This window comes from Clinocottus analis, unplaced genomic scaffold (genome assembly GCF_023055335.1).
Source record: "Clinocottus analis isolate CAN_PGR_092001 unplaced genomic scaffold, fCliAna1.0.p SCAF_12, whole genome shotgun sequence".
Lineage (NCBI taxonomy): Eukaryota > Metazoa > Chordata > Actinopteri > Perciformes > Cottidae > Clinocottus > Clinocottus analis.
Window position 1 is genome coordinate 12,875,238 of NW_027175843.1, and position 27,794 is coordinate 12,903,031.

General features: G+C 40.9%; 3 protein-coding genes across 6 annotated transcripts in view; 1 reads left to right on the forward strand and 2 right to left on the reverse strand.

Moving 5' to 3' along the window:
• Positions 1–242: 242 nt before the first annotated feature.
• Positions 243–4,352, forward strand: LOC137782649 (protein SIX6OS1). Of its 2 annotated transcripts, none has more exons than XM_068572126.1 (14): positions 243–385; positions 662–718; positions 892–1,018; positions 1,124–1,213; positions 1,315–1,502; positions 1,595–1,637; positions 1,721–1,832; positions 2,159–2,279; positions 2,367–2,437; positions 3,066–3,241; positions 3,344–3,479; positions 3,560–3,601; positions 3,691–3,718; positions 3,807–4,352. In XM_068572126.1, exons 1-14 carry the CDS (start codon positions 334–336, stop codon positions 3,935–3,937), a joined length of 1,374 nt encoding a protein of 457 aa, XP_068428227.1. In that variant the 5' UTR covers positions 243–333; the 3' UTR covers positions 3,938–4,352. The 2 variants fall into 2 exon arrangements, with proteins under 2 accessions (XP_068428227.1, XP_068428229.1); XM_068572128.1 differs by having other exon boundaries at positions 3,810–4,352.
• Positions 3,990–13,937, reverse strand: pfkla (phosphofructokinase, liver a). The gene is made up of 22 exons (XM_068572125.1): positions 13,642–13,937; positions 12,875–12,948; positions 12,698–12,775; positions 11,729–11,918; positions 9,635–9,800; positions 9,129–9,173; positions 8,945–9,053; positions 8,645–8,740; positions 8,323–8,415; positions 8,020–8,145; positions 7,853–7,917; positions 7,574–7,640; positions 7,323–7,469; positions 7,165–7,235; positions 6,891–6,978; positions 6,632–6,784; positions 6,158–6,322; positions 6,013–6,074; positions 5,505–5,616; positions 5,268–5,367; positions 5,071–5,176; positions 3,990–4,986 (listed from the first exon to the last, which is right to left on the reverse strand). Exons 1-22 carry the CDS (start codon positions 13,724–13,726, stop codon positions 4,839–4,841), a joined length of 2,346 nt encoding a protein of 781 aa, XP_068428226.1. The 5' UTR covers positions 13,727–13,937; the 3' UTR covers positions 3,990–4,838.
• Positions 13,938–14,897: 960 nt separating this feature from the next.
• Positions 14,898–27,794, reverse strand: part of map3k13 (mitogen-activated protein kinase kinase kinase 13) — a 28,481-nt gene continuing 15,584 nt past the window's right edge. For all 3 annotated transcript variants that reach the window (XM_068572545.1, XM_068572544.1, XM_068572543.1), the window contains 13 exons: positions 24,888–25,612; positions 23,423–23,606; positions 22,783–22,974; positions 22,012–22,170; positions 21,659–21,817; positions 21,386–21,494; positions 21,108–21,217; positions 20,786–20,902; positions 20,177–20,320; positions 19,219–19,966; positions 19,052–19,122; positions 18,220–18,511; positions 14,898–18,103 (listed from right to left, as the gene is read on the reverse strand). In XM_068572545.1, coding sequence (XP_068428646.1) covers positions 18,008–18,103; positions 18,220–18,511; positions 19,052–19,122; positions 19,219–19,966; positions 20,177–20,320; positions 20,786–20,902; positions 21,108–21,217; positions 21,386–21,494; positions 21,659–21,817; positions 22,012–22,170; positions 22,783–22,974; positions 23,423–23,606; positions 24,888–25,542 — 3,036 coding nt within the window. In that variant the 5' untranslated portion in view covers positions 25,543–25,612 and the 3' untranslated portion in view covers positions 14,898–18,007. The remainder of the gene's footprint in view (positions 18,104–18,219; positions 18,512–19,051; positions 19,123–19,218; positions 19,967–20,176; positions 20,321–20,785; positions 20,903–21,107; positions 21,218–21,385; positions 21,495–21,658; positions 21,818–22,011; positions 22,171–22,782; positions 22,975–23,422; positions 23,607–24,887; positions 25,613–27,794) is intronic.

A 27,794-nucleotide genomic window follows, 5' to 3' on the forward strand; every position in this document is an offset into this window, starting at 1 on the left:
AAGCCCATTTCCACCACAAAAAAGTCATAATTATGAGATAAAAAGTTGCAATTATGACATGAAAAGTCATCATTATGAGACTATTAAATCGAAAATATGAGATAAAATGTCGATTTTTTTTGATAAAAAATTATAACATGAAAACATCTCTAACATACTCGCTTTAGTTATTTGATTCAGATATAAGAGATTTCTAAGCTTATGATTTTACATGATTTCCTGATGAGATTACGATTTGGGCGGTTTTAAGTGTGATTGGACACCTGTCGATCAGACCTGGCAACATAGACAGCAGCAGCCTAGCGGGAGCTGAGAGGTGAAGCTGGTGTGAAAATGAACGACAAATATTCACTTAATAACGTCGACGGTCTGCTTTTTCAGTTTGGTGAGTTTATTTATTGATCTTATTGTACGTTTACTTCGGTTTTAGTTGTCAGTTAACATTCGCTTGACGAACAACGTAAGTTTGGTTTGTCGCTAGCTAAGCGTTAGCTGGCTAACGGACATCAGTGTCTAATTAAGCTAGTTTTGGTGTGAAGCTAAAGGTTAACATTAAATAACCTAAGACAATTCAAGTGAGGAGATATGTGCTATATTTATATTACTAATAATAACATAAATAGATGTTTGTTCTTTTAAAGAAGATGTTTGTATTTGATAGCTCTTCAAACGAGGGAGCTTTCTCAAAAGAAGAATGAAGTCTGCCAACAAGTTAAAGGTAACATTCCTGTGTCAAACAGTAACTCGTATTAAGATAACTAACGTCACTAGTTATACAAGAGCAGACAAATGCATGTTAAGACAAACAAATAGTTTGATAGTTATAGTTTTATGTGGTTAGTTTTATGTGGCGAAATGGTCTCCATCACATGCTCACATTTTTGTCTCCAGTTTGCAGAGTTGAGACTGCTGAGAGGAGGTCTTTCATTGAGACAATCCACAAAAATATCAAAAAACTTGAGGAACAAATCAGGGTGAAGCAAAGCACTGTGATGCATAATAAGGAGAATGCTAAAAGGTATGATGACTCGGCAATACATACAACAGATTGAACATATAACATAGGCAGTGCAGAGTAGTATTGATATTCATATATCATTTCTTTTCATCCATGTAACTCTAGCATGAAGGCGACTAACAGCCTGCTTCTTCAGTACGAGCAAACGCTGAAAGCAGAACTGGAGAGCAGAAAAGCCAGCTACAACGGTGACATGTAGGTTCAGATAGCTGTGGTGTTGAATTGAGTTTTATTTTATTTTTTTTGTGGGCAATGATAAACAATGATGAATTGTTCTTCATTTGTAACGTGAATAGGGAAGTCTATGCAGAGAGAATTGCAACCTGCAGGAAGACCTTACTGTCGCATAAAGAATATTATTGCAAAAATCCTCTTGCTCAAAAGCTCCTCACGCTGCAGTCTGGAAAAGAGGAGATTGAGTTCAGGATCAAGGCTTGTGACAATCAAATAATAATGAAACAGAAGGAGCTGGACCAACTCACTGGTAATACACTTTTTATAATCTTGTAACTTGCTCTGGTAGAGCTGAAATATTTGCAGTTCTTGATACAGTTAATTCAATTTCTGCCTGCCCAGGTCCAGCTGTCGATTCTTCTTCCACTGTGAAACCCCCAGACAGGTATCTTTCACCGAATTGTATAGATATCAACGAATATTGACACATAGCCTCCAGCTAAATGTAGTCTTTTTTTTTCTTTCTAGTGTTTCAGACCAGCAGCCCATAGAAGAACTAGACAAACAATTAGATCCTCAGACAGAGGAGGAAAGTAATTCTTCCATTGACATCTCTTCTCTTCATCTCAACCAGACAAAGGTACGTTGAACAAGGCAAATGGAATTATGAAGCTTATTATGACAAAAGAAAAAACAAAAAACATGAGGTTAACACATGATCAAATAATTAACACCGTTAATTGATTGAGAAATGAATGCATGTATATATATATATATATATATATATATATATATATATATATATAGATATAGATATAGATAGATAGATAGATATTTATCTATATATCTATCTATCTATCTTATCTATCTATCTATCTATCTATCTATCTATCTATCTATCTATCTATCTATCTCCACAGAACTTGATATTGTGGTTATTATTAAGTGTTTTGATTGATCTTTTAGAATGGTAATAAAACAACTGTAGAGGCAACTGATGCTGAGAAAAAGCAGGTACAGTATACTACCGTCTGCGGCCCATCATCAGGAGAAGAAAACAACGAGCTGTGGGCTCAGCCGTTGGATGGTAAGTAGAGGAAAGTCCACAATGTCTTTCAGTAAACACTTTGTCCGCACGAGACGCATCAAACCTCATCAACCATTATTTCTCCAGAGCATAGACAGCCAGATGAGATGCACACCGACCAGCAGGATCAGGAAACTGAACAAGATGATCATGTCTTGGTAATTTGTTTCATTCTACCTGGACTGTCTATAAAATGGATACTTTGTACCCGCAAAAACAACTCACTATTGTAATGAGAAAATACTGCACGTTATAATTGTTGCAGGTTTGAATATCACATCATATTATATTTCATATAACTATGTTGTACTTATGCTATAACCTTTTTGGGCTGAAACTCCTTGAGTTAACACTTTTCCAACCTGCCTTCTTGCAATATGTCTACATGGTGATGTGAGCTCTTGCTTTCAGTTTTGTGATTGTCCACATCTGCTCTATTTTTGTTATATTCATTATCGTCAGAATTTCCGTAAAATTGCTTGAAAAACACATTATTTTTTTTCCGATTGACAAAGAAAATCTTCCATCACACTATCGGTGCATCATGAATAACGTAGGAATCCCATGTTTTGTGAGCTTGACCCTCACAGAAACTAAAAGTCAGGTTAGCTGTCCGTCTGCTGGTTGCATTTTTATTAATCTTATCTCTATGTGTCTTATCTCTATCTATCTTATCTCTATTACGTATTTATGAATTATGGTCTTTATGTAAATGCTACTTTAGCCATTTCAGCTTTTCCTGTTGGAAATGCTTTAACAGTCATGGTGTTTTCTGCATGTGAACAGCAATCCACTGTATCAGCAGTGGAGGTTGAGGTGGAGGAAAAAGTGGCTTTGGATGAAGAGCAGGCTGTGAGCGATGAGGCACTTGCTGCTTTTTCTCAGTCGTCTCAAGACAAAAATCCTCAGTCGACCCCGGTGGAAATGGCAGCTGTGCCTTCAACCTCAACGTTCCCATTTTAGTAAGGATATATATATATATACATATATATATATAAACTTGTCCAACACTTAGAATCACTGTCAAGACTGACACTGAGAACAGCGTTGTTTCTCCATTTCAGCTTTAGCCCCACTGGCTCCCCACGTCAAGGCCCCTCCGATATCAAATCTCCAGCTTTCCTGTTCTCTCTAAACTCTGAACCTAGCACCCCGGGCTTCTCTGGGTTTGGATTTGAAGCGAGCTCTTCACAGGATGAGGTAAGGCATGAGCCAAACGAATATGTGATTTGACAGAAATCTGTTTCTCAGTTTTGGAATTACCTTAAGTTTCTTTGCAGGAGTCACCTTTCACTTTTTCCTGCCCCTTTTTCAACGATAAGGTACTGCATTTGTATTGTCACCCCCTTTTTATTTCAGGCAGTGCTACTAGAACAAAATATGAAATTACTGTACGTTTGTATCTTTGCAGAAAACTACAGAACCAAAGTCTTCAAACTGTATGTATCCAATCAAATCCATCCATTTTTCTGATGCGTGCGCATTACCTACTTAGAACGACCGTTACGTACCGTTTATGATTTTTAGCAGGTTCCGAGTTCCTGTTTGGACAACCAGAGCAAAGTGAAGCCTTCCAGTTTGCCTTTGCCTCCAAAAGCGCTTCCCCAACTAACAAAGATAACACCAAAGAGGATTTTCCATTTTCATTCAATTTTTGAGAATTGGAAGACAAACACCTGCAATGCTGAAGTATTGTTTGTAAAACCAGGTTGTTCCTTATTTTATTCTGTAATGTTCTCATACAGTGGTAATGACAAATATCTTAGGAAAGGGTTCACGGTTTAACATGGTTAGAAAACTTACATTACATGTTCTGTGAAATGGTATTTGGCTGTCTGTTTCAGGCAAGATTTTTTTTATATCTCGCACACATTTCATCTTGAACATTTTGCTCAGTTTAGCTGTTGAATGACATTTAATTAAAGATATAAAATCAAACACAACATACATTCATATTTCTTTACAGATTTCTCTATTGTAATTACAGTCGTTACATTTATTACACTGTATCAATTGTTAATGTCCATGCAGTATTTACTACAGTGTATAAATAAAATCTTAATTACCATCTCACTGGTCCCATGAGTCAAAGTCACAATCTGACATCAAGTGAGTTAAACGTGCATTCAGAAACTCAAACCACACACGAGGCACATCAGAGGTGCTTAAAAAGTAGCTGGATAACATGCATTATACACACACTTTTTACTTAAAGTTCTATCTTGTTCAGATCATACCACACCACAGACATTTGCTTTATTTAATATATTTAGTAAATCAAAAGAGCTTTAGCTTGTGGCACAGCTGATTTAGCGACACAGAAGCGTAATTGGAATAGAATAAGGAATAGAAAGATGTACTCTTTGGATAAATTAATAGTTGAAGTACATTTTCATACATGATATATTGACAATAGACTGGCTTTCATCGTCTTCAGTCCTGTTAACATGCACAGCAGTGGGTTGAAAACCAGTCCTAAAGTATGTAGGCTGCCGAGAGACAAAAGATGGATGACTAAGGGTCAGAAAGTGTAGCGAGTATACTGTAGTTTTAGAGAGCCTAGAACCCATGGTCAATGCTGATGGAGCGTCGAGTCACATGTTCAATCTCTCCAGGGACATATTCACAGAAGCTGGTTTGGTACTTGGCCAACATTTTTAGCAACGGCCGAAGATTAAACCACCACTGGACCTTGGGCATCCGGTGCCTGAAAAATAGAAAAATCAGATTTCATTAAGACTTAACAATAATAAACTCTTGTTATTTGGCAAAAAACTGTGACATTGCTTACTCAAAATCAGTCACGTCCTTCAGTTCAGTGACAGGGCTGAAATAGATGACCTTCCTGTTGAGGCCAAGCACACATGCTGAATCCGGTGAGTTGGCAAACACGCGGCCTAGTGGGGAGAAAAAATAAATAAAAATCATGCTTTAATCATAACATTGCCGTGATTACATGTCAACTTTGACATTAAATAGTAACTGTACCTTGACGGAAGTTTTTTGTCAGTTTCTCTGAAATCCACTGGATAGCCTTCACACCCAACTTAGTGCCAAAGTTTCTATCAAAGGGAGAAGGTGCTGCTCCCTGGAGCGCAAACACACAAGCAGTTTAAACATACTGTATATTATGAGATTCTGTCTCTGCGGTATATGAGCGTGACTTATATTGCGACTGTAATTAAAAAAACATTTATGAAGTGTCAGTCGACGACTTGTATGTACCTGCTGAAGGTGCCCCAACACATTGACTCTGCTGTCAAAGATGCCCTTCCCCTCGGACGAGTACAGCCTATGGATGAAATCTGTCGTGTAGTTTTCATGGCATTTTTCATTCCTGTTACGACAGAGACAATGTTGGAACCAAGGAAAAACTCAATTGGACAATGTCACAAATATAGACAGTGTGACATCTTCCATGTATGTTCTTAGTACTTTAGAATTTGTTTTGTTGAAATTAAATAGTTGTTAGTTTATTCACCTCTGGTGTAGCTCTGAGATGAATTAATATGAAATGTTATATAACAATAATGTTGCCCAGAAGATAAATCCTATTGACTAAATATCTGCAAACTACAAACATTTACATCAGCCTCAGCTGTACTTTGTGTGAAGCAAATGTCAAAATGGTAACACGCTGTGGGGAAAACAAAGATTTAACAGAGATGAAAAGATCCACATTAGCTTTTGCATAGCATTAGATTCTCTGTACGGCTGAATGAGTGTCATGCACCTCAGTACGAGCCCCCGCTGGACGTCCTTTTTCATCTTTTCCGTCAAATGATCCACGTTGGTCTTTATAAATAAAAAGAGACAGAAAGCTGTTAACACGATAGGCAAAAGAAAAAAAACAGCAGAGGTTTGTCTTTTGATCTAACCTTCAGGTCGTGAATGTTGAAGGGTTCTTCAAAGATGTAGGCTGCGTCAGCACCCACAGCTATACCAGTGCAGGTGGCCAGGTATCCACAGAACCCACCCATCGTCTCCACCACAAACACTCGTCTCTTGGTCCCAGAGGCAGACTGCTTGATCTTGTCGCAACCCTGAGGAAGAAAGCAAAAATGGCAGCGTGAATGTAGTAGTAGCTGGTGTGGTGCTTAATATAGAAGAGCTCGGGGTGAACTGAAAGTGCTGACCCAACTTCCTTCCTCTCAACATTTAAGATTAAAAACTAAAGCTCTGCAAAGTAACCGTTACCGCTGTTTTGACTTCGTATACCGAGTTCAAAGTGTACCTTCATAATACAGCAGCTGATATTACATGTCCTGTTTTCTGGCCTGGTTCAGTCTCTATTCGTGTTAATCCTGACACATCAAAGTCACACTGTTAATTTGCCATCTGCTCAGCATTACCTCCATAGCAGCATTGACAGCCGTGTCTGCTCCCAGGCTGAAGTCAGTTCCAGGGACGTTGTTGCTGATGGTAGCGGGGATTAGACACATGGGGATGCAGAGCTCATCATATCGGCTCCGGGCTTCAAACAGCTGCAGCACACCTACATACCCCTTTGAAAGTCATCAAGAGATGAGAGAACCTCTTTGATGTAACATTGAGACTACAAAACAATACAAGAGTACTGCAATTCTGGTTATTTGGAGTTGTGTTTTGTACCTCAAACCCTCCAATTACAAGCAGAGCTGAGAAGTTAAACTTGGTGATGGTCGCCACAATCTTCTCCATGTGTTTCTCTGGAAGAGTTCTGGAGTGGGACATGAATCAAAAATTCCTTCACAAGACCCTCTTAACTGAGTGGCAATTTGCTTATTGGTTGTATCGCACAGCCTGGAATAAGTTGTTTAAATTCTCCTGTGGATCTAAATAAAGGTTTACGGTAGGATTATGTATATACAGTACATTTTATCAATCAAAGTGTCCTGTTCCTCACCGTTTTGTCCCCAGCAGTGAGCCCCCTTGGCCCGTCCATCCTGCCACACTGTGCCATTCCATCTCAACAACCTACAGACAGACAGACGTGCATCAGTACTGAACAGTTTCCTTGTTGCTGAAGCAGTGTGGTATAAATGTAGAGTTACAAGCCCTCACCCTTCCATCGGCAAGTCCTTGAAAGCCGTCATGGACCGCGTAGACCTTCTGGCCTTGAGCGAGTGCCAACCTCACAGCAGACCTCACTGCTGCATTCATCCCTGCAGCCGGGGCGCCCACGTTCAGAACAGCCAAGGAGACCTTTTTCTGAGGGAACATGAGTCCGATATCAATTAACACATTTTATTCAAACATTGATGATTATTTTACACTTGTACATGTGTGTGTGTTCATGTTGGTGGTGAACTTACCTCCACCGACTTGACGAGCTTCGGGAAGGCAAGAAGCTTGTAGATTTTCCAGTTGTTCTCAAAACTCCTGCAAGAAAATTATTTAATTTAGCTTGGGCTTGTTTATTCTTTGCACAGAAAAAAACCCAGCAATAATATAAAAATAGATAAACTGTGCGCATGATGAAATTCGTAAGAATGAATAATACATTTACAACAGACTATGTTGACGTATATCAATGCTGGTTTTCATTTACATGTAATTATGTATTCAAACTATCTGGTAGTCTCAGCTCTCACCCTCCACGCAGTTTGATAGCCTCATCAAACCTCTTCTCGTCCATGGTAGTCTGCACCAATTTGGTCTGCAAATGTCGACACAGTCATAAAAAAACTACAGCAACCTCCCACTGTTTTTTAAAACATGTTCATTAAAAACATTTATAGCGGAGAGGAGAGCGACTCACCATCTCCACACACTCCATTAGAGGCAGACGGACAGCTTTGTTACCCGACAGGCCGATGGCACATGGCGGCGTGTCGGGAGTGGCCTCCATCAGGGCGACCACCGCCTCCACACCCAGCTTACTGCTCTGAAAACACAAGGGAGCAATTACTTGCATAGACAGTGAATGTTGATGAATCGATCATATATTGTGTTGGTTACAACAATAATATGTTGCAAAATATTGCTGAATTAATAATAGTATGGCCTCAACATTTTGTTCATGCGTCACAGCAGCAAAAACTCAGTATGTTGTCCAGCTCACCAGTATTCTGTCAAATGCTGAGGGAGTTCCTCCTCGCTGAACGTGGCCGAGTACTGTCACTCTGGTGTCGTAGCCCAGTCGCTGTACCACCAGCTTCAAACACACATGGGAGCATCTTAGTGTGCTATGGGTTTGTCATTTAGCAGGCAAACATACAGAGCTACTAGGAGAGAAAAGTACTTTTCAAACATCTGAGAGGAAACTCTGAACACAGCTCTTTGCTAGTTTAGCCTATGAATTATATTTCATCATCGCAGGCATTTGTTACGTACAGAATAGACACCCATCAATCAGACCTTTCTTCTCAGGTCTTTAAACTTACATCTTTTATGTAGGTTGAGGAGATGGACTTGCCATTATTGTCGATGGCTCCCTCTGCGATGATTATAATGTTGAGTCTTGACCCCGTTGTGCGGCTCTAGGGTGAAACGGATACATACATATTAACCACTAAATAAGTTAACACAATCCTGCTTCCAAGTACTGTATATTAAGAGAGGCCATTCAGAAACCAGTCCATAAATGTTTCCATCCCAAAGCATGTTTTTTTTCTTTACTTCAAAAGAGAGCAACTTCTCTTGTGAATACAAATATGCCAGGTTAATAAACTGTGCAGTCTTACTCCCTCTAGACGGTTGCACATACGGTCCTCCCAGCCCTCTTTAGGAGGAGCCTCTGGAATGAAGAGCCAGTCGGCTCCGGATGCCAGCGCGGACACCAAGGCCAGATATCTGGAGAAGCAGCACTTTTGTTTTATTCAGTGACAAAGTATGAAGGAGAACAAAGTGTGTTGAAGTGGTACTCACCCACAGTGTCGCCCCATGACCTCCAGAACAAAAGTGCGCTGGTGGCTGTGGGAGGAACAAAACATTTGTATTCAACCTTTTGCAGCAAACTGAGAATTTTTCATATTATAGCAACATGCCGAGATCACAGGGAGCAAGTCCAGGCAAGATCATGGACATCATGCCAAACCTTCTTTAATGGGTGTTGAATTACAACAAAACTTGAAGTATAAATACATATTGGGTATAATGTAGAGCTGCAACTTAAAATTATTTTCACTATAAATTAATCTGAAAAATATTTTCACAATCATTTATCATTTTGTGAACTATGCTCATGTGTCTTATAGTTGCACATTATTTCAGAAAAACTGTCCAAAATAGATACGAGTATATCTTTTACTGCTTTAAATATACATACTACTGTGTCATATCTTCACAATGACAAATTAATATTATCATCGTCATGGCAGTGCCGTAATTGAACATCAGCTGTGTTTAGCGTTCGATCTCCCGTGGTGTCTGACCTTTGTGCTGTGGTCATGATGGCATCGATGATCTCCATGATGCGGTGCAGCGCGGAGTCGGCGCCGATGGTCATGTCAGTACCGCAGAAGTCATTGTCAATGGAGCCCACAAGCCCCACAATGTTCAGGTGGGCATGCTGCTTGGCCAGAGTGTCTGTGATCCTTCCTGAAGCACACACACACACACACACACACACACACACACACACACACACACACACACACACACACACACACACACACACACACACACACACACACACACACACACACACACACACACACACACACACAGCTATAGATCATTCTAGCAGCTTACTATTAAAACAACAAAAAAATACAAGAAATAATCATCTTCTTACCACAAAAATGTACCATTTATTCCAGTGATTAATAGGCAACAACACATTTAGATGTGTTTTTCTGTTTATTAATCATTAATAATACAATATAAAACACATAATTCTGCAACTGTTTTAGGACAGGACTGTTGTCAAGCAACACATAACATTATGCTGCATACTGGCTTGCTGCGTTGTGTAGCTCATGTCACCGCAGGCCAGATACTTTGTATCATTTATATTTATCCGTTTACATTTCTTGTGCAACCTTTCATGGTCTTGAGTTTTTATTTAGTGTTTTTTTTTTGTTTTATTTTGAATTTCCCTGCCTCTTGTGTTCACTTCACTTCCTGCCAGTGTATGTTTTCCCGCCTGTATGATTGTCTGCCCCACCCCATATTGAATACTCCTTCATTTAACCACCTGCACCTCCCAGTGCATTCAAACCCTGTGTGTGTCTCGTCTTGTCTCAGCTCGTCTGTCATGTTGCCTGCTCTGCTAGCATTCCATGACCAGATCTATGGTAGGTTCCCATGTTGCTCCTTGTCCTGCGTGTAGCCCTTGTGCTGTTTTCCCCCCTAATCTACCGGATCTTGTTATGTTTTTCGCCCGTTCTGTTTTCCTTGGATTGAGTGACATCTTTTTGGACTCCCATGTTCTGTCAGTTTCATTTGTTTTGGTTAATTAAAAAAGTCCCTGTCACATATCCCTCTGTTCCCGTGACTCTCTGTGTTTGGATCCATCCCATGCAGACATTTTTTGCCCCCATGTGGTTTCCCAGACAACCAGCTGGTATACCAAAAGCTGTCTGCTGCAACCGTTAGCCTCCTGGGCTGCAGCTGCAGTGCTTTTGCACCAAGCAGAACTTTCCACAATTTTTTTTCGAGAGCTCTGTTCACTTTGTTTTTGCTCTCCTTTAATTTGTGTAAATCAACTGATGTTACATGAGCACTGAAACATTACGGGCTTTGTTCCTTCCCTTCATCCTCCTGACGACCTGATCATTTTAAATATGGTAATATGTTCCTCTGAGCGGTGCAAGATATGTTACAATCGAAGATACTTAATTATGTTTAACGATTAAATCCTGTAAAGCGCAATGATACATAGTTAAAAGACCCAGTGCTCTTGCACCAGGCAGCAACCTCTGGGTCTGAAGAGTGAATCCAATGATGCCTTAAACTTGCATCCAGCATGGGCCGACTACAACTGTAAACATGAGTTCATAGGCTTAATTGTTACTATCAATTCTTCTTTAAAACGGCATGATGTTAATTTAGTAAATCATGGTAACGTTTAGAGTATAATAGACAATAAAGCAGGATAGACTTTAGGGTGTGCCTATGTTGTGTTTTCATTTTAAAACATCAACCCTTTCACAATGTTTCAGTTCAGAAAGGTAACTGAAACCTTTTAGGTGAGCTAAACCAATGTATAATTCACCGCTTGGTTGTACTTGGTGACAGCCAAAGACCAAGACGGCGATGACAAAAAAGCTGAACTCCACTTTTTCCGTACAGTCTACGAGTTGTACTCTATATCGGCACTTATGGAATACTTCTTATCTAACTAAATTACTCAGTTGAATAATCAAAAAAAAATATAAATGTTTTTTAAACACCTTTTTTATCTGTATTGCAATGAAATAAACTGGAAAATAAACTGATACTTTAAAGAACTACAGCATGATAACATAATGAGGGTTGAGTATTTTTAAAGGCTCAATGACAAAGGAACAATAAGAGCACCTTACCTTTCTGTACCAGCTCATCCAGCAGACTACTCCACTCACAGCGAAAGATGTTGGCTCCGGTGAGACTGCCATCTCCACCGCACACACACAGGTTGGTAATGCCTTTCTTCACAAGGTTGAAGGCGGCAGCAATCCTGCCCTCACGTGTTGTGAAGGCCTTGCATCGCGCGCTACCTATCACAGTCCCTCCCTGCAGCAGACACAACATATCACAAGTGAGGAGCCAAATAAAGACAAACGCAACATTGTAATCCGTCACTGACTAATACTATGCCAAGTGACAGAAATATGTATCTTTTCTCTGGCTCTTAGTAGTATTGTTAGTTACATGAAACATTGGAAATGGAAGAGTCGGATTAGGTGAAATTTGAGAAGGATTGGAAACAAAGCCAGATCGTAAGTAGTCACTCAAAACATGTTTGTGTTTTGACAGCAGTGGTTCCCAACATGTGGGTCGTGAGCAATAGATTTGCTTTAGAAAAGATATCGTGCCCTTCAACACATTTGCTCTATCATTTACGAATGCAGAAAGTGCTACTTGCTGTTTCTACACCTGATATTGCTGAAACATGCAGCAAGGCCCCTTACCAGGTTATAACCAGTATAAGACAGGCAGGGAGAGAAGAGTGGAGAGGAGATGGATGAAATAATACAATCCCTATTAAAACCATAGAAAAGAAAGAAATAGAGAATGATATTAAAACAATAAATTAAGAAAATGAAGACACAATAGGCCTTTTTTTACAGAAGACATTTTGACATGTGCCTGTGGCAAAAACACAGATGTAAATAATAATATGATACAATGAGTAATGGTTCTGCGTGTAGCATAGCTTGAATAGAACAAAGTGATCGTTAATGTTATTTGTAACACCTGTGCTTTTACAAAATGTCTGCCATGAAAAAAGGCCTATTAAAGCTACTTTTAGTCCAGATGTTAACAAGTACTGACAGTAACATTGAACCTACCTGTTGGATAATGTTGGACACACTTTGCCAGTTTGCCAGTTTGATGTTGTCTCCCCCATCCACCATGCCCTGGTATCCCTGTTAAGTCATTTTCCAAAGGATGGGTTCATTTGAAAATGTATGTGTACTCAATGTTTAATATGTTTAATATCCTATAACTAGAAACGGTTTGTTTACCTCATATATAAGATAGACCTGGGCCCCCACATAGATGCCCATTCTGGTCACGGCTCTGACAGCAGCATTCATGCCTGCATCAAGGATAGTTTTATACAAATCTGAGACTTGCTTACTTCATTACACATACGCTGTTACACAATGACAAAATGACATGTAATAATATTACTCTGTAATAAAATCTTTGCTTCCATTCTTCTGATTTTGTGTTTTTATGTTGCATCTTTACTAATTAATTATTGTTTATGAGTAAATGTAATTTGCCAGGCTAAACGCCTATGTGCCCTCTTTGTTTACCTTTTTTTTGGTTTTCTTTTTTACCCCGTCTTTAATGACACATTGCTATGCATTGTGGGTCATTTCCTTTGGGCAAAGTCTGCAGAAATGCGGATTTACGAATAAGGGCTCAACATGTCTGCAGGGCGCTGCACCTGAGAGAGAAGATTGTGTTCAAGATTGTCCTTTCTTAGCTTCTAACTCTTCATGAATTCTTCTACACATCTTTCCTTGACCCGATGACGTTTTCCATCGAGGTCAAGAGAAAAAGGTTAGGAGTAGACATCCGAGGGTCATTTTTGGACTTTTCGACCGCAGCCATTGATTGTTTATGCGATACGCACACAACCTTTGACCCATTAGCGCAAAGGTCTCTACAATTGCCCTTGCTATTATGTCATGTTTGTGTTGACATAAAGTAAGAGCTCAGCAGCTACACATATTTAACGACAAACTGCAACAACATGGTGTTCAGTTGAGTTAAAAGTCACCTTGTGCATCTCCACCGCTGGTCAGCACTGCCATGGCTCGACCAGCCCCCGTCATCTTCAGCTTCTCCAAGTCCATCGAGGACATTTTGACCCCTCGAGTTCAACACAACAAACCCGCGTGAAAAAAGGCCGTAAAATGTAGTGGTTCGTTGGGTAAATTGGGGTTAATCCAGGTGTCGTTTCCTTGAGTAAAACTTGAGTAAGCGAACAGACAGCAGGCACCAAGGTGTGGCTCCGCCCTGTTCGAAAAGTCCAAGTGAGCGCTTATTTTATTGCTCCGCACCGTCCGGCTGAACTGTGTTCTCGCTTCAGTGCGTCTTCCGACGTTAACCCCGCCCCCTCCACGAGTTCAACCACAGCACGTACAGCACGTACAACACGAACCACCGTTTCAACAGGAATTACTACAACGACGTAAAACAGACCAGAAAACACCGTCAACGGATTTCAGTTTATATTATTATAAGTACAATACTTGGTATTGCAGCGGCGTGCTCCCAATTAATATGATAGCGGCATGGTATGTATGTATGTATATATGTGTGTGTGTGTGTGTGTGTGTGTGTGTGTGTGTGTGTGTGTGTGTGTGTGTGTGTGTGTGTGTGTGTGTATATACACACACAGAAAAAAAATGTACACAGAAAAAAATATTCCATCTTGTCACCGTTTTCACAATGATGGGAACAAAAAGGGCCCCTTAAAGTTTTCCTTCATTTGCCTTTTTGTTTTTTAAATGGCCTTGTGTAAATTCTATACCAGTTAGTGCACACTCGACTTGACTGGAAAATACCAAATCAATAGTCATGCTTAAAACATTTAACATTCTAAAAACGTACATCTTACATTGACTTAAAAAAAAATAATGCATAGGTACTCATCATGTTCATGAGAATTTAGGTATTCTTAAGATTTAGCATCTTTGCGTCTGGTGTTAAAAGGACAGTTACAAAATTCCTGGCAGTTTTTGCTACACAGTTTTGTTGGGAGCGACTTGTTTTTTTAAATGAATAATTAGAATGGAGAACATATATTTCTTAGGGGTGTAAAGTCCTGCTACCTCAGTATTTAAAATAAATCTGTACTATGGTCAGATTTCATATTATTTATGTTATATAAAACCCTATGAAGCACGATGGGTACTGTGGCTTCTATAATACATGTAGAACTGTGATGGAATTAACTTATAAAACTCAATCACTATATCAATTACTATACTAATAAAATGCATTAGAACAAAAGAGCTGGACCACAGTGGGTTGGGTACAGTACATCAGCATTTATTCCATGCAGTTGTTAGCTCTGATTTTATTCTCCCAGATACCCATTGCACTGTACACTGGATAATACAGGAAACTGACAGGATTGGTTGATCGTAATGCCATTCAACAGGAAAGGGAGTTGGAAATAAGAATAACAAAGAAACAGATGTTCGATACATTGGATGAGGCAACATGACATCAACATTTGGAGACAATTTTACTGAAATTCAGATGTGAGTAACTGGTATTTTGAAAAAAAAGAAAGAAAAAGGAAAGGATCACTGCAGAAGTACAGAAATCAGCATCACACAAGCTTTCAGCCGTAACATTTTATTGACTGTGCTGCGACAGAGCACGGGCTGGCTTTTGGTTGCAATAGTGATTCCTTATAGACTATGTAGAGAAAAGAAAAGAAAAGAAAAACTCTAGGAATGCTTGACATTGCTAATTAAAGTCTGCCAAATCAATACTTCATGATCTCAATGATGAACGATCCCCCGCAGGGTCACAAAGACAATGCCAATGATATGCTTTTGTTCTCCCGTACAAATACTGTCCTCTTCTCACACACATTGTGCTTCCTTTAAAATAATACTTTTCAGGAGAAATCATAGATCATAACATTTTTAAAGCTGCCTGAAACCTTGCCAGTCATTCTTAATAAATTAATTCAATAATCACGTAGGCCAGCTACAAAGAAAAAAACAAAACAAGAACCAAAATTAAATTAAAACTTTACAACAATCAAACTTCACAGGATATATGCCAGAAAGATAATGTTATTAACAGCTTGATCGGACTACCCAGTTATTACAATACACTAGGTTATTTCACGCGTACGTAAACAGAGTGAGGGAGGTTGAAGGAGGCTCGAGGAAAAGCAGCAGCTGCTTTCAGTATCCGGTGGAGGCCTTCCCAAAGCTTTCAAGCAAAGAGTAATTGATGAATCAGCAGTTTTAGATTCACCTTGTGCTACTGAGTTCTCACACCCTCGTGCAATGTTCAATACAGATGTAATACAAATGAAAGAATTTCCTGCTCATTTTCAACCAGTCGCGCTCATCAACGGTGACAGAAGGCTGTCAGAGCTATGCGATACGTTATAAGGAGGAAACAATAGATTACAGTACCATTACAGATGTTTATACACAGGAGTAACTTACACTGAGATGAGGTTGTTGAAAACCAAGAGCAGCTTCATTGCCCTGTGGCCTTGTCTCTGGCTTTTATTCCTAACTTAAAATCTCAGCCATCTGCGTACACATGAGCTGACTCCTTGACATCATTAACGTTAAATTCAACCCTGGCTGGCTAATTCTCAACCGCAGAATCATGAGGATTACAAACACTCAAATCGGGATGAATAAATTTAAAAAAAAAGCTCTCACAGGTGCAGTATCCCCTTTCAAAGATAACCAGACAAAGATAGTTATATTGCTTGGGTTGTAGGTTTTGAACACAAGCAAAATAAGTGTAACTTTCCCCATCTAGTGGCTGTTGATATATTGCAACATAAAACCTGAGCATCCAACCTCCCAAAAGGCAAATTTATGAAATATTAAAACATAGCATCTATAATAAGCTGTTTAACACTTGCTGCTCTCTGACAGCCACCAGTCACTGTTTTGTGTCTAGCCAGCTAGACGCCTCAGATCCTGAGCAAGGGACTTCTTTCTCACCCGAGCACCAACCTACATTATTGTCGCTTTATTCACTACAGCAATAAATGTCTTATTTTTGGACATTATGTAGAAATTACCCTGTTAGAAAATGGTAAATGGGACACGCTGCACCTAGACATTTCAAGAAATGGGTTACTGCACCTGGATTTCAACTAAAACGCTCTACATCCATACACCTAACGGTAATGTCTGTTATAGCAATAAAAGGGTTGACCACCAAGGCTATAAGACTTATTTTAAAATAATTCCTGTATGGTCCATATTATGTGCCACTCAAAGAAGACTCCTACTTAGAATAATTGGTCCAGTCCAGTTTCTCACAGTCCTTGAACAATCCTGAGATGAGACTTGAAACTGTAATGTCTAATGAAGAGGAAAGGGTTTGTGTTCTCACTCTCACACTCACAAATGCGCACACACACACACACACAGTCCCTCAACAACTCTGGTCATGACATCTGATTGATGATGACAATGACATTGGCGCGTCTCGGAGAAGGATGAGCTGGGTCACAGAGAAAGAGTCTCTTTTTTGTGTGTGTTTTATTTTCTTCCTTGTTGTCAGCTGCGTCTCCATCTCTGTTGTTATGCTGGTTCGTCCGCTTCATGCAGTCTTCTGGCAGATTTTGCAATTTGCGATCTGCACGGGCATGCTTGGACAGTTCAGCGGGGAACCTGATGACCGACGAGAGACATGGTTGGTTTCTAGAAAGGAAGGGAGTCCGGTTGCGAGGCAAGTTGTTCATGCTGGTGTTCACACTGTTTTCAAAAGCTCCCTGTTCCCCACCCACCACAGTAGGGATGGGATGGGAGTGGTGGAGGTAGGATAACGGGGATCTGCGCTGTAAACTTATGATAAATCAGGTTGATCTTATTTTAGCAAGAAGGGGTGGGGGTCCTTGTTGGTTGGGGATTTTGGGTTAAAACAATAAGATGCTGAGAGCAATGATCAAAAGGCTTGTAGTGACACTTCTTGTCTGCGTCAGTCACCTGAGAGACCGTTACAGTTATGTAACTGACACTTCAACACATCCCCTTCTCATCATCATCATTCTCACAACACACACTTAGCCCATGCTCAGTTTAAAAAGTTTTTTTTTTCTCTCTGAATGGTCAGAGAATTTACAGTTTTACCTTCGAAACGCAGACAAAAATAAATTATGAATGTTACACAATCCATTGTACATTATCATTCAAAAGGGAATCCCTGCCATGGGTTGCCTGGATGCTGTGCAAGAGAGGCGGGGAAATGAGGGTTTATGAAGGGAAGGGTGGTTTTGGGGAAGGTTCTGGGAGAGATTGCTTGGGGATTTGCTATAAGGAGCTTTGTTTATAGTGTCGTCCTCTTATTGCTGTATTATCTGCAGGGCTGAGTGGGACACGATGGCCTCCAGGCAAAAACAGAACCGAACCCTGGGGCGGGTTTCACCACGAGGAAGGAGCCCCGACTTTGTTGTTTCTAATGGTGGCATCGGAGCACTCTGCTTCTGAAGTATCTGAATCCCCAAACTGCAGTGGATTCTGGGAGAAAAACAAGAGTGAAAAGACGTATTCAGTAAGTGCTTTAGAACATCAGTTGTATTATTTGATCATCACTTGTCTTGCTAAGATTAAAGAGCTAACACGATGGCACCGACCTCGTAGCTGTGTTCGTCGGAGCACAGTTTCCCCAGTGAGATCTGGGTCTTCACCCTGCGCACGGCACACTCCTTGTCAGAGAGGCCGTCTGACTGGGTGGAGATGTCAATGGGGATATCCGGTGTGTGTGACAGCAGCTCATCCAGATGTTCCTCCTGACTGGCGCTCATTCTCTCAAGGGGCCCGCTGTGGGAGTGGTCACTGGTGTTTCCCTCCTCTCCATCAGACACCGACAGGTTCTCTGAGCTGAATGTGGAGTAGGACTGGAAGCTGCTCATACAGCGATGAGGTCTGTGAGGGAGCCAAGTAAGTGGAAAAAATGTTGACGCTGTTTTAATTCAGTAGCAGCTTGAGAGTTTGACAAATGCAAACAAATATCTATTTCTAGACATTCCAAATATCTTGAATCTTGAATCTAGATCAGTCTTCCTTTCTTTCTTCAATCCAAACATTGGTTGCCAATGCTGAAATAGCAACTTTTTCTGCAGGATATTCTGCCATTGAATCAGGCTTTCACCATCTGAAGTGACGTGCACACACATTAGCATTTCTAAAACCGCCAATAACAACACTCTCTCTGAAATTACTTTTGTGTTTTATCTTCTTAGCTGTCAGCTGAGTCTTCATATCTGTTGCTCTCGACTAGAGTCTCCTGTCACAAGCCAGATTTATATATTTTTTTTAAGATATTTACTCAGCATTTCTGCTTTATTTGATAAGCATAGATTGGAAACAGACAGGAAATTCAGCGGGAGAGATGGCGAGCTACTGCCAGGTGAGCTACTGGGAAACTGCAGACCCTAACTTTAACAAATTGTAACTGTATTTTACCTCGGTCTCCTTGGAAATTCCACTTCACTGTCAACCTCACCCTCTTCCTCTTCAGATGACTCGTCACCACCCTGTAGGAGAAGCAATTGCAGCTGTTAAGTCATCTGTCACAGTTTTCTTCAACACAAACACATATTACATGATTGAAGGGTACCAGCTTTGCTCACCTTCCTGAGAGGTCTGAGGGAGCGGGGCAGTGCAGTGAGCAGGGTGCGAGTGCGCTGGGATGCCTGTAGTTCTTGTGGCTGAGCCTTCTTTGTGGCCTCTCCGTCTAAGGCTGGATCTTTGCTGGGAGCTCCTAAAGAAGATGCGGTGCCTTCCTGTGTGTTGAGCAGAGAGTAGTGGGGCAGCTCTGGATGGCTTGATGCAGGAGGGGTCTCCTGACAGTGTAGGCAGCCAGGGAAGGGGTGAGCCTGGCAGCAGGGACACAAAGTACCAGCACTAGCACCTGGAACAAGATTGGAGCTGGTGGACGAAGTCCGCTGTCGCGCGTCTGCATCAACAGCGGTGGATATGAGGTCAGGGCCGGCTCCAGAAACGCGGCGCTGGAGGTGGTCTGTCTGAGGACTACGGAGGGCAGCGGCAGGGCCAAAGTAGCGCAGGTTGTTGGCACAGTTGACAACGGCCTCCTCCCGGCCCTTTAAGGGGAGGAAGGGCTCCTCGGTTTGTGGGTGGTGGTGGTGGTGAGGGAGGAATGGCTGCTCCTGGAGAGACTGGGTGTCTTCTAATGCCGCAGCAAGAGGCTTCAGCAGCCCGGGGAACTCGCTGTGGCTTCCTTTACTGTTGGCCCGGCGGTGACGAGGCTTGCTTCGGTAGCGGGCTTTGCCAGGAGGCGTGGAAACCTTCGGGCTGGCTGATAGCGGTGAAGGGAGTGGGTCGAGGCCTGGGATGCCATCAGAACGGAGCAAGTCTGGTCTGAAATAAATACATTTAACAACATTAACATGATGTATCTTAATTCATTCATTCTCCCCAACACATATACTAGCTTTAGTTTAGCATGTAATTCATGCTACTTTAATAAGAATTGACACTTATTTAATGAATATTAATCATCTAGAAAATCCTGAAAATGAAAATAAACTTTTCTTTTACAATTAGCTGTTGCATTGCTACGAGTCAGACCTTCTAGTGGGTGGCATCCCAGGTTTGTGGGACATGCTTCCTTTCTTCTTGATGAGCTTCTCTACAGCGTTGGTCCTGACGATGGGCCTGACAAGCTGACGCTTGTAGGACCCAGGATACTTCTTCTCCACTGCCTGCTCCCTCCTACAGGGATGCCAGAATTATTAAGGAGTTTTATGACGATGAAAATAGTTCACATTCTACTCTATAGAGAGTTGTACTTTCATTTGTTCAAGCTCCAGAAGACAGATATTACCTAAGGTGTAAATATATATATATATATATATATATATATATATATATATATATATATATATATACATATATATATATATATATATAAATGTATCTGACACCTATACAGATTATCTGACTTATACTTTCTGTTTATTTCTGTTGGGGGAGCACACAAGACAAGATACACAGGATTTATTCAAAAGAGGAAGGAAATTTCGATGGCGGACAAAAAATAGGTCAAGGCAAGTAATTGTCTAAGAAGTTTAAAAATGCCACTACAACATTAGTGCCGGACCTAAAACAATTACTTTTTTCATTCTGTTCTTCTCACTGAAGCTGATGACTACTGTAAAAATTAATTTATTCACATACTTCATTAGTTCCTTCTCTCGGACCTCCAGCTGCAGCATGATGGCACTGAGCTCCATGTAGAGGTTGTTGGCTCTCTCCAGCTTCCTCTCATAGTGCTCCCGGATGTCCAGTGCATGTCTGAGAGTTTGAGAAATGCAGAAAAATATTCATCTCAAGCAATCTCTGCTTGAATTTTGATACCTCATAATCAACACAAAGAAACGGGTACATGCAAAAGTAATGAAACTGTTCTTAAATTACAGTTTTCACTTCTAAATCAGGAGGAGCTATGGGTTTTCTTGTAATTGATAATGTCTCCTTCTAGCTCTCCTTTCTTACACACCTGAGTTCTTCCCGCCTGCGTCGGATCAGCTCTTCGTCCAGCCTGTGGATACAGGTGCCTTCACTTTTGATCTTCTCAAAATGTTTCTTCACTTCCTCTCGCCATTCTGACTGTAATGGGAAGGGACAAAAAGCTGACAATCCACTCTCAAACACAAAAGCCATCAAATGACTCATCATTGTACCTATAATATATATAGAACAAGTAAATACCATCTGCTTGTGAACTACACTGTTGGTGCATATCAAACCCATCATGACAGCATTAAGAGTGCTGACCTGAGACTTGAAGTAGTTCTCCTGAGGAGCTCCTAAGACATCAGCAGAGGCAATGTCGAGGTGTAAGAGGATCTGACGAAATGAAGGCCTATTCCTAGGCTTGCTTTGCCTGTAAATGAGCAAATAACAGGGAACGATAGGATTAAATGAGGCAATCCTGTGTAAGCATTCACTTTGAAGTATCAGTACGGTAAAAAATAATTTTTAACAGCAATATTCAAACGGATGTGCTTGACAAAGATGGTACAAACATAATATATAATCCGCATTCACCATGTTTGTTTCATGAGGATTTTGAAGCCATCCGGGCAGGTTGAGGGGACAGGAAGGTGAAGACTGTTGCTGCCAACACCCCAAATGATGGCTGAGGAGTCCACATCTTTGTAGGGAATCTCTCCGGTTAGAAGTTCCCACAACACAACTCCAAATGACCTTCAACAGAAAAGTAAGTCAGGTCTTCAACAGATGACTCTTAAAATATTAGACTTTTATTTTAGATTTTAGATATACTAAAACAGTTGAACCCTGCATTAATGTATTTCTTATTTAAGTAATACATCTACATCTAATTAGTACAATAAAAAACTCTTTCAGTTACTAGATTCAAATGTAATTTTAATACTCACCAGATGTCTACTTTTTCAGACACAGGCTCATTTCTTATCACTTCTGGGGCCATCCAGGCCACCGTACCCGCAAACGACATCTTTGTACTTTTGTCACTGAGCTCTTTGGACGTTCCAAAGTCAGAGATTTTCACAGTGTCGTTGTAGGTGACCAAAACACTATAAACAGATACAAACAGAAAACACACAGACTTGTTAGCCATGTCAAACTATTTTAATAAGCGGCCCAACAAAGACAGTATCTTCTACAAGTTTATGGGAGTCCAATAATAGTCTATATAAACTGTTACAGTAGCACATTTCTGCATTTGAAACACCCCATTAGCTGAATAAGACTGACCTTTCAGCACATTCAGCCTGCTACCATTCTGCTGACTAATACAGTGTTTGGCACTGCAGCAGCATGATGATATTGATTAGAGAAACTCAAGGGCTACAGTGTGCAGGATGGAGGAGGATGAGACTGGACATTGTTTTAAGTCAAGGCTACTAGCTTTTAATCCTGAGAAAGGAATTTGAGATAATGTTGAACTCCTTAGAGCTGAAAAGGATGGATTGTTGTTGCTGCTGCGGGCTAAAATATCTTAGACAAGGCTGATCAGCTTTAAGAACGTGACCATGGCACCCGTAGGCTGCTGCATAACAGTGACAAACCAAGAAAACAGACTGTACTCATTTGTAGATCAAGAGGAAATATCACATTCGTTGCTTTACATCACAAAGCATTTGTATGTAAGACACCTTACAATACCAGGAATAGAGGAAACTCACTTGGGAGACTTGAGATCTCTGTGAATGATCTTGTGCAAGTGAAGGTAGTTCATGCCGCTGGCGATGCCTGAGGCCCAGTCCACCAGCATCCTGGGGGTCACTTTCCTTCCCGCTCTCAGCACCTCATACAGCTGGCCCTGGGAACAGTACTCCATGATGATGCAGTAACAAGGCGCCTGGGTGCATACACCCCTAAAATGGACAAAACACGTGAAACATATTTAAAGACACACAGATCCTGATAATGAGAAACTTGTGGTAAAAACTCTGTGTGTTAACAGGTAACATGCGAGATCAAGTGGTTGAAAGGCAAGGCAAGTTCATTTGTGTAGCACATTTTAACAACAAAGTGATTTAAAGTGCTTCACATAAAACCATTAAAAGCAAAACATGATGCGATTTAAAAACATTTAAGTAAACATTAAAACAGTCACAAAAAAAGCAAAAAGCAAAATAAAATGAAAGAGCTTAAGAAATAAAATGTAGTAGTGACATGCAGCAATTGAGTCTGGTTCAATTAAAGACAACAGCAAACAGAAAAGTCTTCAACCTGGATTTAAAGGAGCTGAGGGTTTCAGCAGCTTTCAGGAACCTTGTTCCCGATATGCGGAGCAGAAAAGCCGAACGTGTGTAGACTTACTTGAAGCTGATAATATTTGGATGCTTGAGTTTTCGCAGGGGTTTAATGTCCGTCTCCTTCTGCTCTCGCACCTTCTTGATGGCCACCTCCTCAGACCGGAACTTGCCTAGGAAGACAGCTCCCTGTGCACCGCTGCCCAGCCACTGCAACTCAGAAATCTCCTCAAACGGCACCTCCCACATGTCTGCAAAAGTACATTACAGTTTGTCAAAATTAGAGTATTTCTTTTAATTGTACACAATTTTCAAATTTTGAGCTTTCACATTGTTTTTGTCTATCAATATTATTTGTCACATTTGCTCTTTCAAAGAATAGTTCAACTCTTTAAGAAACAAGCTTAGTTGCGTTCTTTCTGAGAGTTTGACGAGTAGATTCATCAACATAAATACATAAGGCAGTCGGAAGCACTCGCTGTGTGTCTATGTGTTTGAGAGAAAGACAAAGCGAGGGGAAAAGAAGGTGGACTTATGTACACTTATGTAAGTCATTAACAATTTACTCCAAATTGAATTGCTTTTTCACCAGACGGTTTTCCTGGACCTGCCCGACTACGCAGCTCTCACTGGAATCTGATTTCACAAAGAGTACACTAGCCTACTAATAACATGTATAATGTTTGCAAAAAGATGTGTCTGTATTTCTGCATTCACATGTTGACGAAGTATGTAAATGTCAACTTTAGTGCAGCCCCAATCCAAAAGGGAATAAAATCTTCCGACCAGCACAGCTAAAAATCAACAATATATATCTTGTTTATTTATTCTCGCCAAAAACTCCAGGGCAAAAATGACTGTGAAGAACAAAAGTGAAAATGAAATTGAATATGGCAAACTAGTCTTGATTTTTAAAATTGTTTTATTCTACCCTGAGTAACGAACACAATCACAACACTTTCAAAATGAATGTCATGTACTTTAAACTTACTAAAATCAACTTCCTGTGAACACAGTATCTCACAGTTACAGCACAATAAAAAACACACCCAACATGGTTTACACTAGATATCTTATTTTATAGCGATACAATGCAAAAATAACACCCTATGCTCAACAGCTATGACTCTCTAACAGTGGGTCATTTGCTGTTCCATCCTCATCATGTAGTTTTGAAACCAGCGAACAGGTGACGCTATGCTGCCCCGCTACATTTGGACATTAGCTGACCGACAACGAGACCCAGCCCTGTTCTGTCTGACCGAGACTCGATCCTGCAGCATAACCGTGCCACCTGTGAAGGCAGCCCTGCAGCGAGGTGAGTCTACCTTAACCATGACCTCAATTCAAACTGACAGCTGTATAGCGTCACTCACAACAGCAATATGGTGAAGCCAGGGTTGGCTATTTAATTGCAGTTTCAGACTATATAAGGAGAAACTAGATGGTAGCTTGAAAGAGATGTGGACTTGTTTATTATGCACTTGTTTCCTAAATTGATTCCATGAAGAAAGATAAAGGCCAGAACTAACCTTGCTGTTGGAGCTTGTATTCTGTTGAGTAGGTCTTTCCTATGATGTTCCAGACAGGCCGAAGACAACCAAACAGCCCCTCTAAGAACCCACCCGACCCAGGCCCCGCTCTCTGGAAGTGCAGCTTGATGTCATCAGGGTGAGGGTGATGGTGGTGGCACTGCCTTCCCTCTCCACTGTGGTCCACGGGACAGTCCCCTTCCCCCGTCTGCTCCTCCATCCCACTGCCACACCCGTGCTCACAGGAGGCCGGCGATCCGGCTTCCTCGTGGTCCTGCTCTTGCAGCTGGAGCACGCTGTTGTCAAAGTGGCCACCCTCGCTCCGTGTTGAGTCCACACTCAAGGCTGCGTTTGGGGGACTTACAACCCCCAGCACTGAGTCCTCGTCCTGGCCAGGCGTCTGCACAGCCTGCAGTGCCTGCAGGGGAACGGGCAGGTGTGTCGGTGGCGCAAGGTCTGTGATAATCTGAGGAGGTAAAACGGCCAGAGGAGCCTGAGGAGGCTGAGGTTGGGAGTTGGGCGAGTTGGATTTCTTCACGTTGTCCCCAACCACGGTAAGTTTGAGCTCCTCCTTCAGCTTGCCCACCAGCAGACTGGGGCAGGAAGTCCACGTGAGCACCTCAGGGGAGCTGCCCATGGTGTCGTGCATGTGCATGGACTACCCAGCAATAATGAGTCGGGTGCGTCCTAACACACTGGTTTGTCTTCTGAATGTTGAAAATCACCTACAGGGAACAAAAAAGAGACATGTTATTTTTAATAAAGTCCATGGAAGATGCAGATTTAAATAAAAAGCTGAGTTAAATCCATTTGGATGATTCTAGATACATCACCAAACATAAACCGGATTGTAACTGTTGCCATGGGGCCCTATTACTTCCACAAAGAGAAATGCAATCCTCTCATTTCCTCTCATAGATCTGAGATTGAGAGTGCTTACATTAATGATGATTATTTTTAATTATAGCGTGCAAACACTGCAGGATAGACAAGGTCAAAAAAATAAATCAGATAGGCTTTATATCAATGCATAGACAGAGTTGCTGAATGAAAGACATTGCAGAGTAAATCAAAATAATGTAATTCTGAGAAATGTCTGGGTAATAGTTGGACTAAACCAATCACACACACAACCAGGACTTTACCATGTTCTCAGTGAAACAGGAACAGTATAGCAGAGATTAAATCTCTCGCTGTGTATTAGGACCGCTGAGAGCAAAACATCTGGCACGCACAGCCCAGTCTCACAGCTTAACCAGCAGGAACGGCTATAGACACCACAGGCCAGCAGTCAGCAGCAGAACAAACATAGATTCAATCACTGAATCACTGCAAATTAAATCCATACTAATATCTATTATTAATGAATGTATTAAAAAATATTGTGAGACAGACATTTTTTCTGAAAAGATAATAACCTGTTAGATGTCATATCCAGATGAAAAGAAATCAGATAAAAAACAACATTATTTCCATTATTTAGAGCTGCCATTTGATTTGGAGGAGTTAGCAACTTTGTCCGTGAAAGTCACACCGATATATTAAAAAGGGGCCGCTTCCACAACAGTATGGCAAAATCTCTGATGAACATGATAATATAAAAGTATATGTTGTCATATTGCCCAAACCTTGTTGTCACTAACACCTGAACACTTAATTCTCAAATATGGCAAATGATCTCAGGGCAAATATATGAACAGGCGAAGAGAATGAGCTTAAAAAATAAACAAAGATGAATTCGGACATCATAGTTCACCTATTACGTTTTTTCTGAGCTATTAATTGCATTTTAGTCTTCATGAGTAAAATACCTTTGTTCATCACATAAACAAAGTGTCTCACTTTTTGGCAAAAAAGAATTTCAGCTATTCATGTTCAAATACCTTGTGCTTCACAACGAAAAATATTAACCAAAATGCTAAGCTTTTTACCACAGATGTAGTTCAGAAAACTGCCTTTGTTATGTTATCTACTAAACCTGATGCAGTTAAGCCACTATAGCACAAAAGTATTAGTGTCTTTCTTTTTCTTCATCTGGGTCAGATTTGAGTGTTTGTGCTGTGTATCGTTGTGTTTTCTAAATCTTGGCAAACAAAACGTCACAAATCAGTGAATCAATTTTCTTTCTTTTTTTAATTTTTTTTTACCCTTTTTAAACCCAGGAGGACATGCCCTTAGAAATCCAATCAACTTTGAAAGGGCTGTAGAAAACAGAGTGCGAGGGAACACAGAGCGAGGAAGATAGCGAGAGACTGTACAGTGCGTACAGTCGGAAACAGGAGATCAAAGTCTAGGAGGGAGGAGACAGAGAGGCAGTGAGTTGGCTCTGTGTGACGTGGAGGTTTCCTGAAGGGGACAGGCATAAAGTCCAACTGAAACCCACTTTGTTTATGTTAAACCTTTGATCCCATGGCCTCAGATGCAGATAACCTTGATGCTAAAATGCTGCAACACCATAACACCATGTATTAACTTCAGAGCCAAATATGTCTGTGTTTATTGATTAATTTGTTATCTTGCCATTTTGGGTACTTGACAATAAAATGAAGAACAGAAAAGATGGGGAAAGTGAAAGGCGAGTACCAAAATGTCCCGACGAGAATCAAAGTGAAGATGCTCACACTTATATGATATGCATCTTAGTCTGTTGGTCCTCGCAGATGCTTGTGCAAATGCATGTACTGTACTTGTGTGTATCAACTGGGGGGTAACCCGAGTGCTGTGAGAGTGTAGTGGCTGCCAGAAGCTCATCTATAATGCAGGCCTGTCTCTAAGCAGGTTGCTGAGAGTGCAGGGGAAGGAGAGAATGCTCTCTCAGGTATCCAATAAATCTGTCCCTTCCACAGCAGAGACAATCGAGCTGTGCGAGTAGAGGTCTGTGCTGAAATTCCACCCCACGGGCGATTC

Bases quoted from the DNA above. Each gene is read 5' to 3' on its own strand.
- LOC137782649 (XM_068572126.1), top strand. From the start codon at position 334: ATGAACGACAAATATTCACTTAATAACGTCGACGGTCTGCTTTTTCAG. The intron at 1,638-1,720 runs GTATCTTTCACC...TTTTCTTTCTAG, and splicing joins ACTGTGAAACCCCCAGACAG to TGTTTCAGACCAGCAGCCCA. The intron at 3,719-3,806 runs GTATGTATCCAA...TATGATTTTTAG, and splicing joins AGAACCAAAGTCTTCAAACT to CAGGTTCCGAGTTCCTGTTT.
- pfkla (XM_068572125.1), bottom strand. From the start codon at position 13,726: ATGTCCTCGATGGACTTGGAGAAGCTGAAGATGACGGGGGCTGGTCGA. The intron at 8,416-8,644 runs GTAAGTTTAAAG...GTGTGTTTGAAG, and splicing joins CCTCAACCTACATAAAAGAT to CTGGTGGTACAGCGACTGGG. The intron at 6,075-6,157 runs GTTAGATCAAAA...TTATTTATAAAG, and splicing joins TCAACATTCACGACCTGAAG to ACCAACGTGGATCATTTGAC.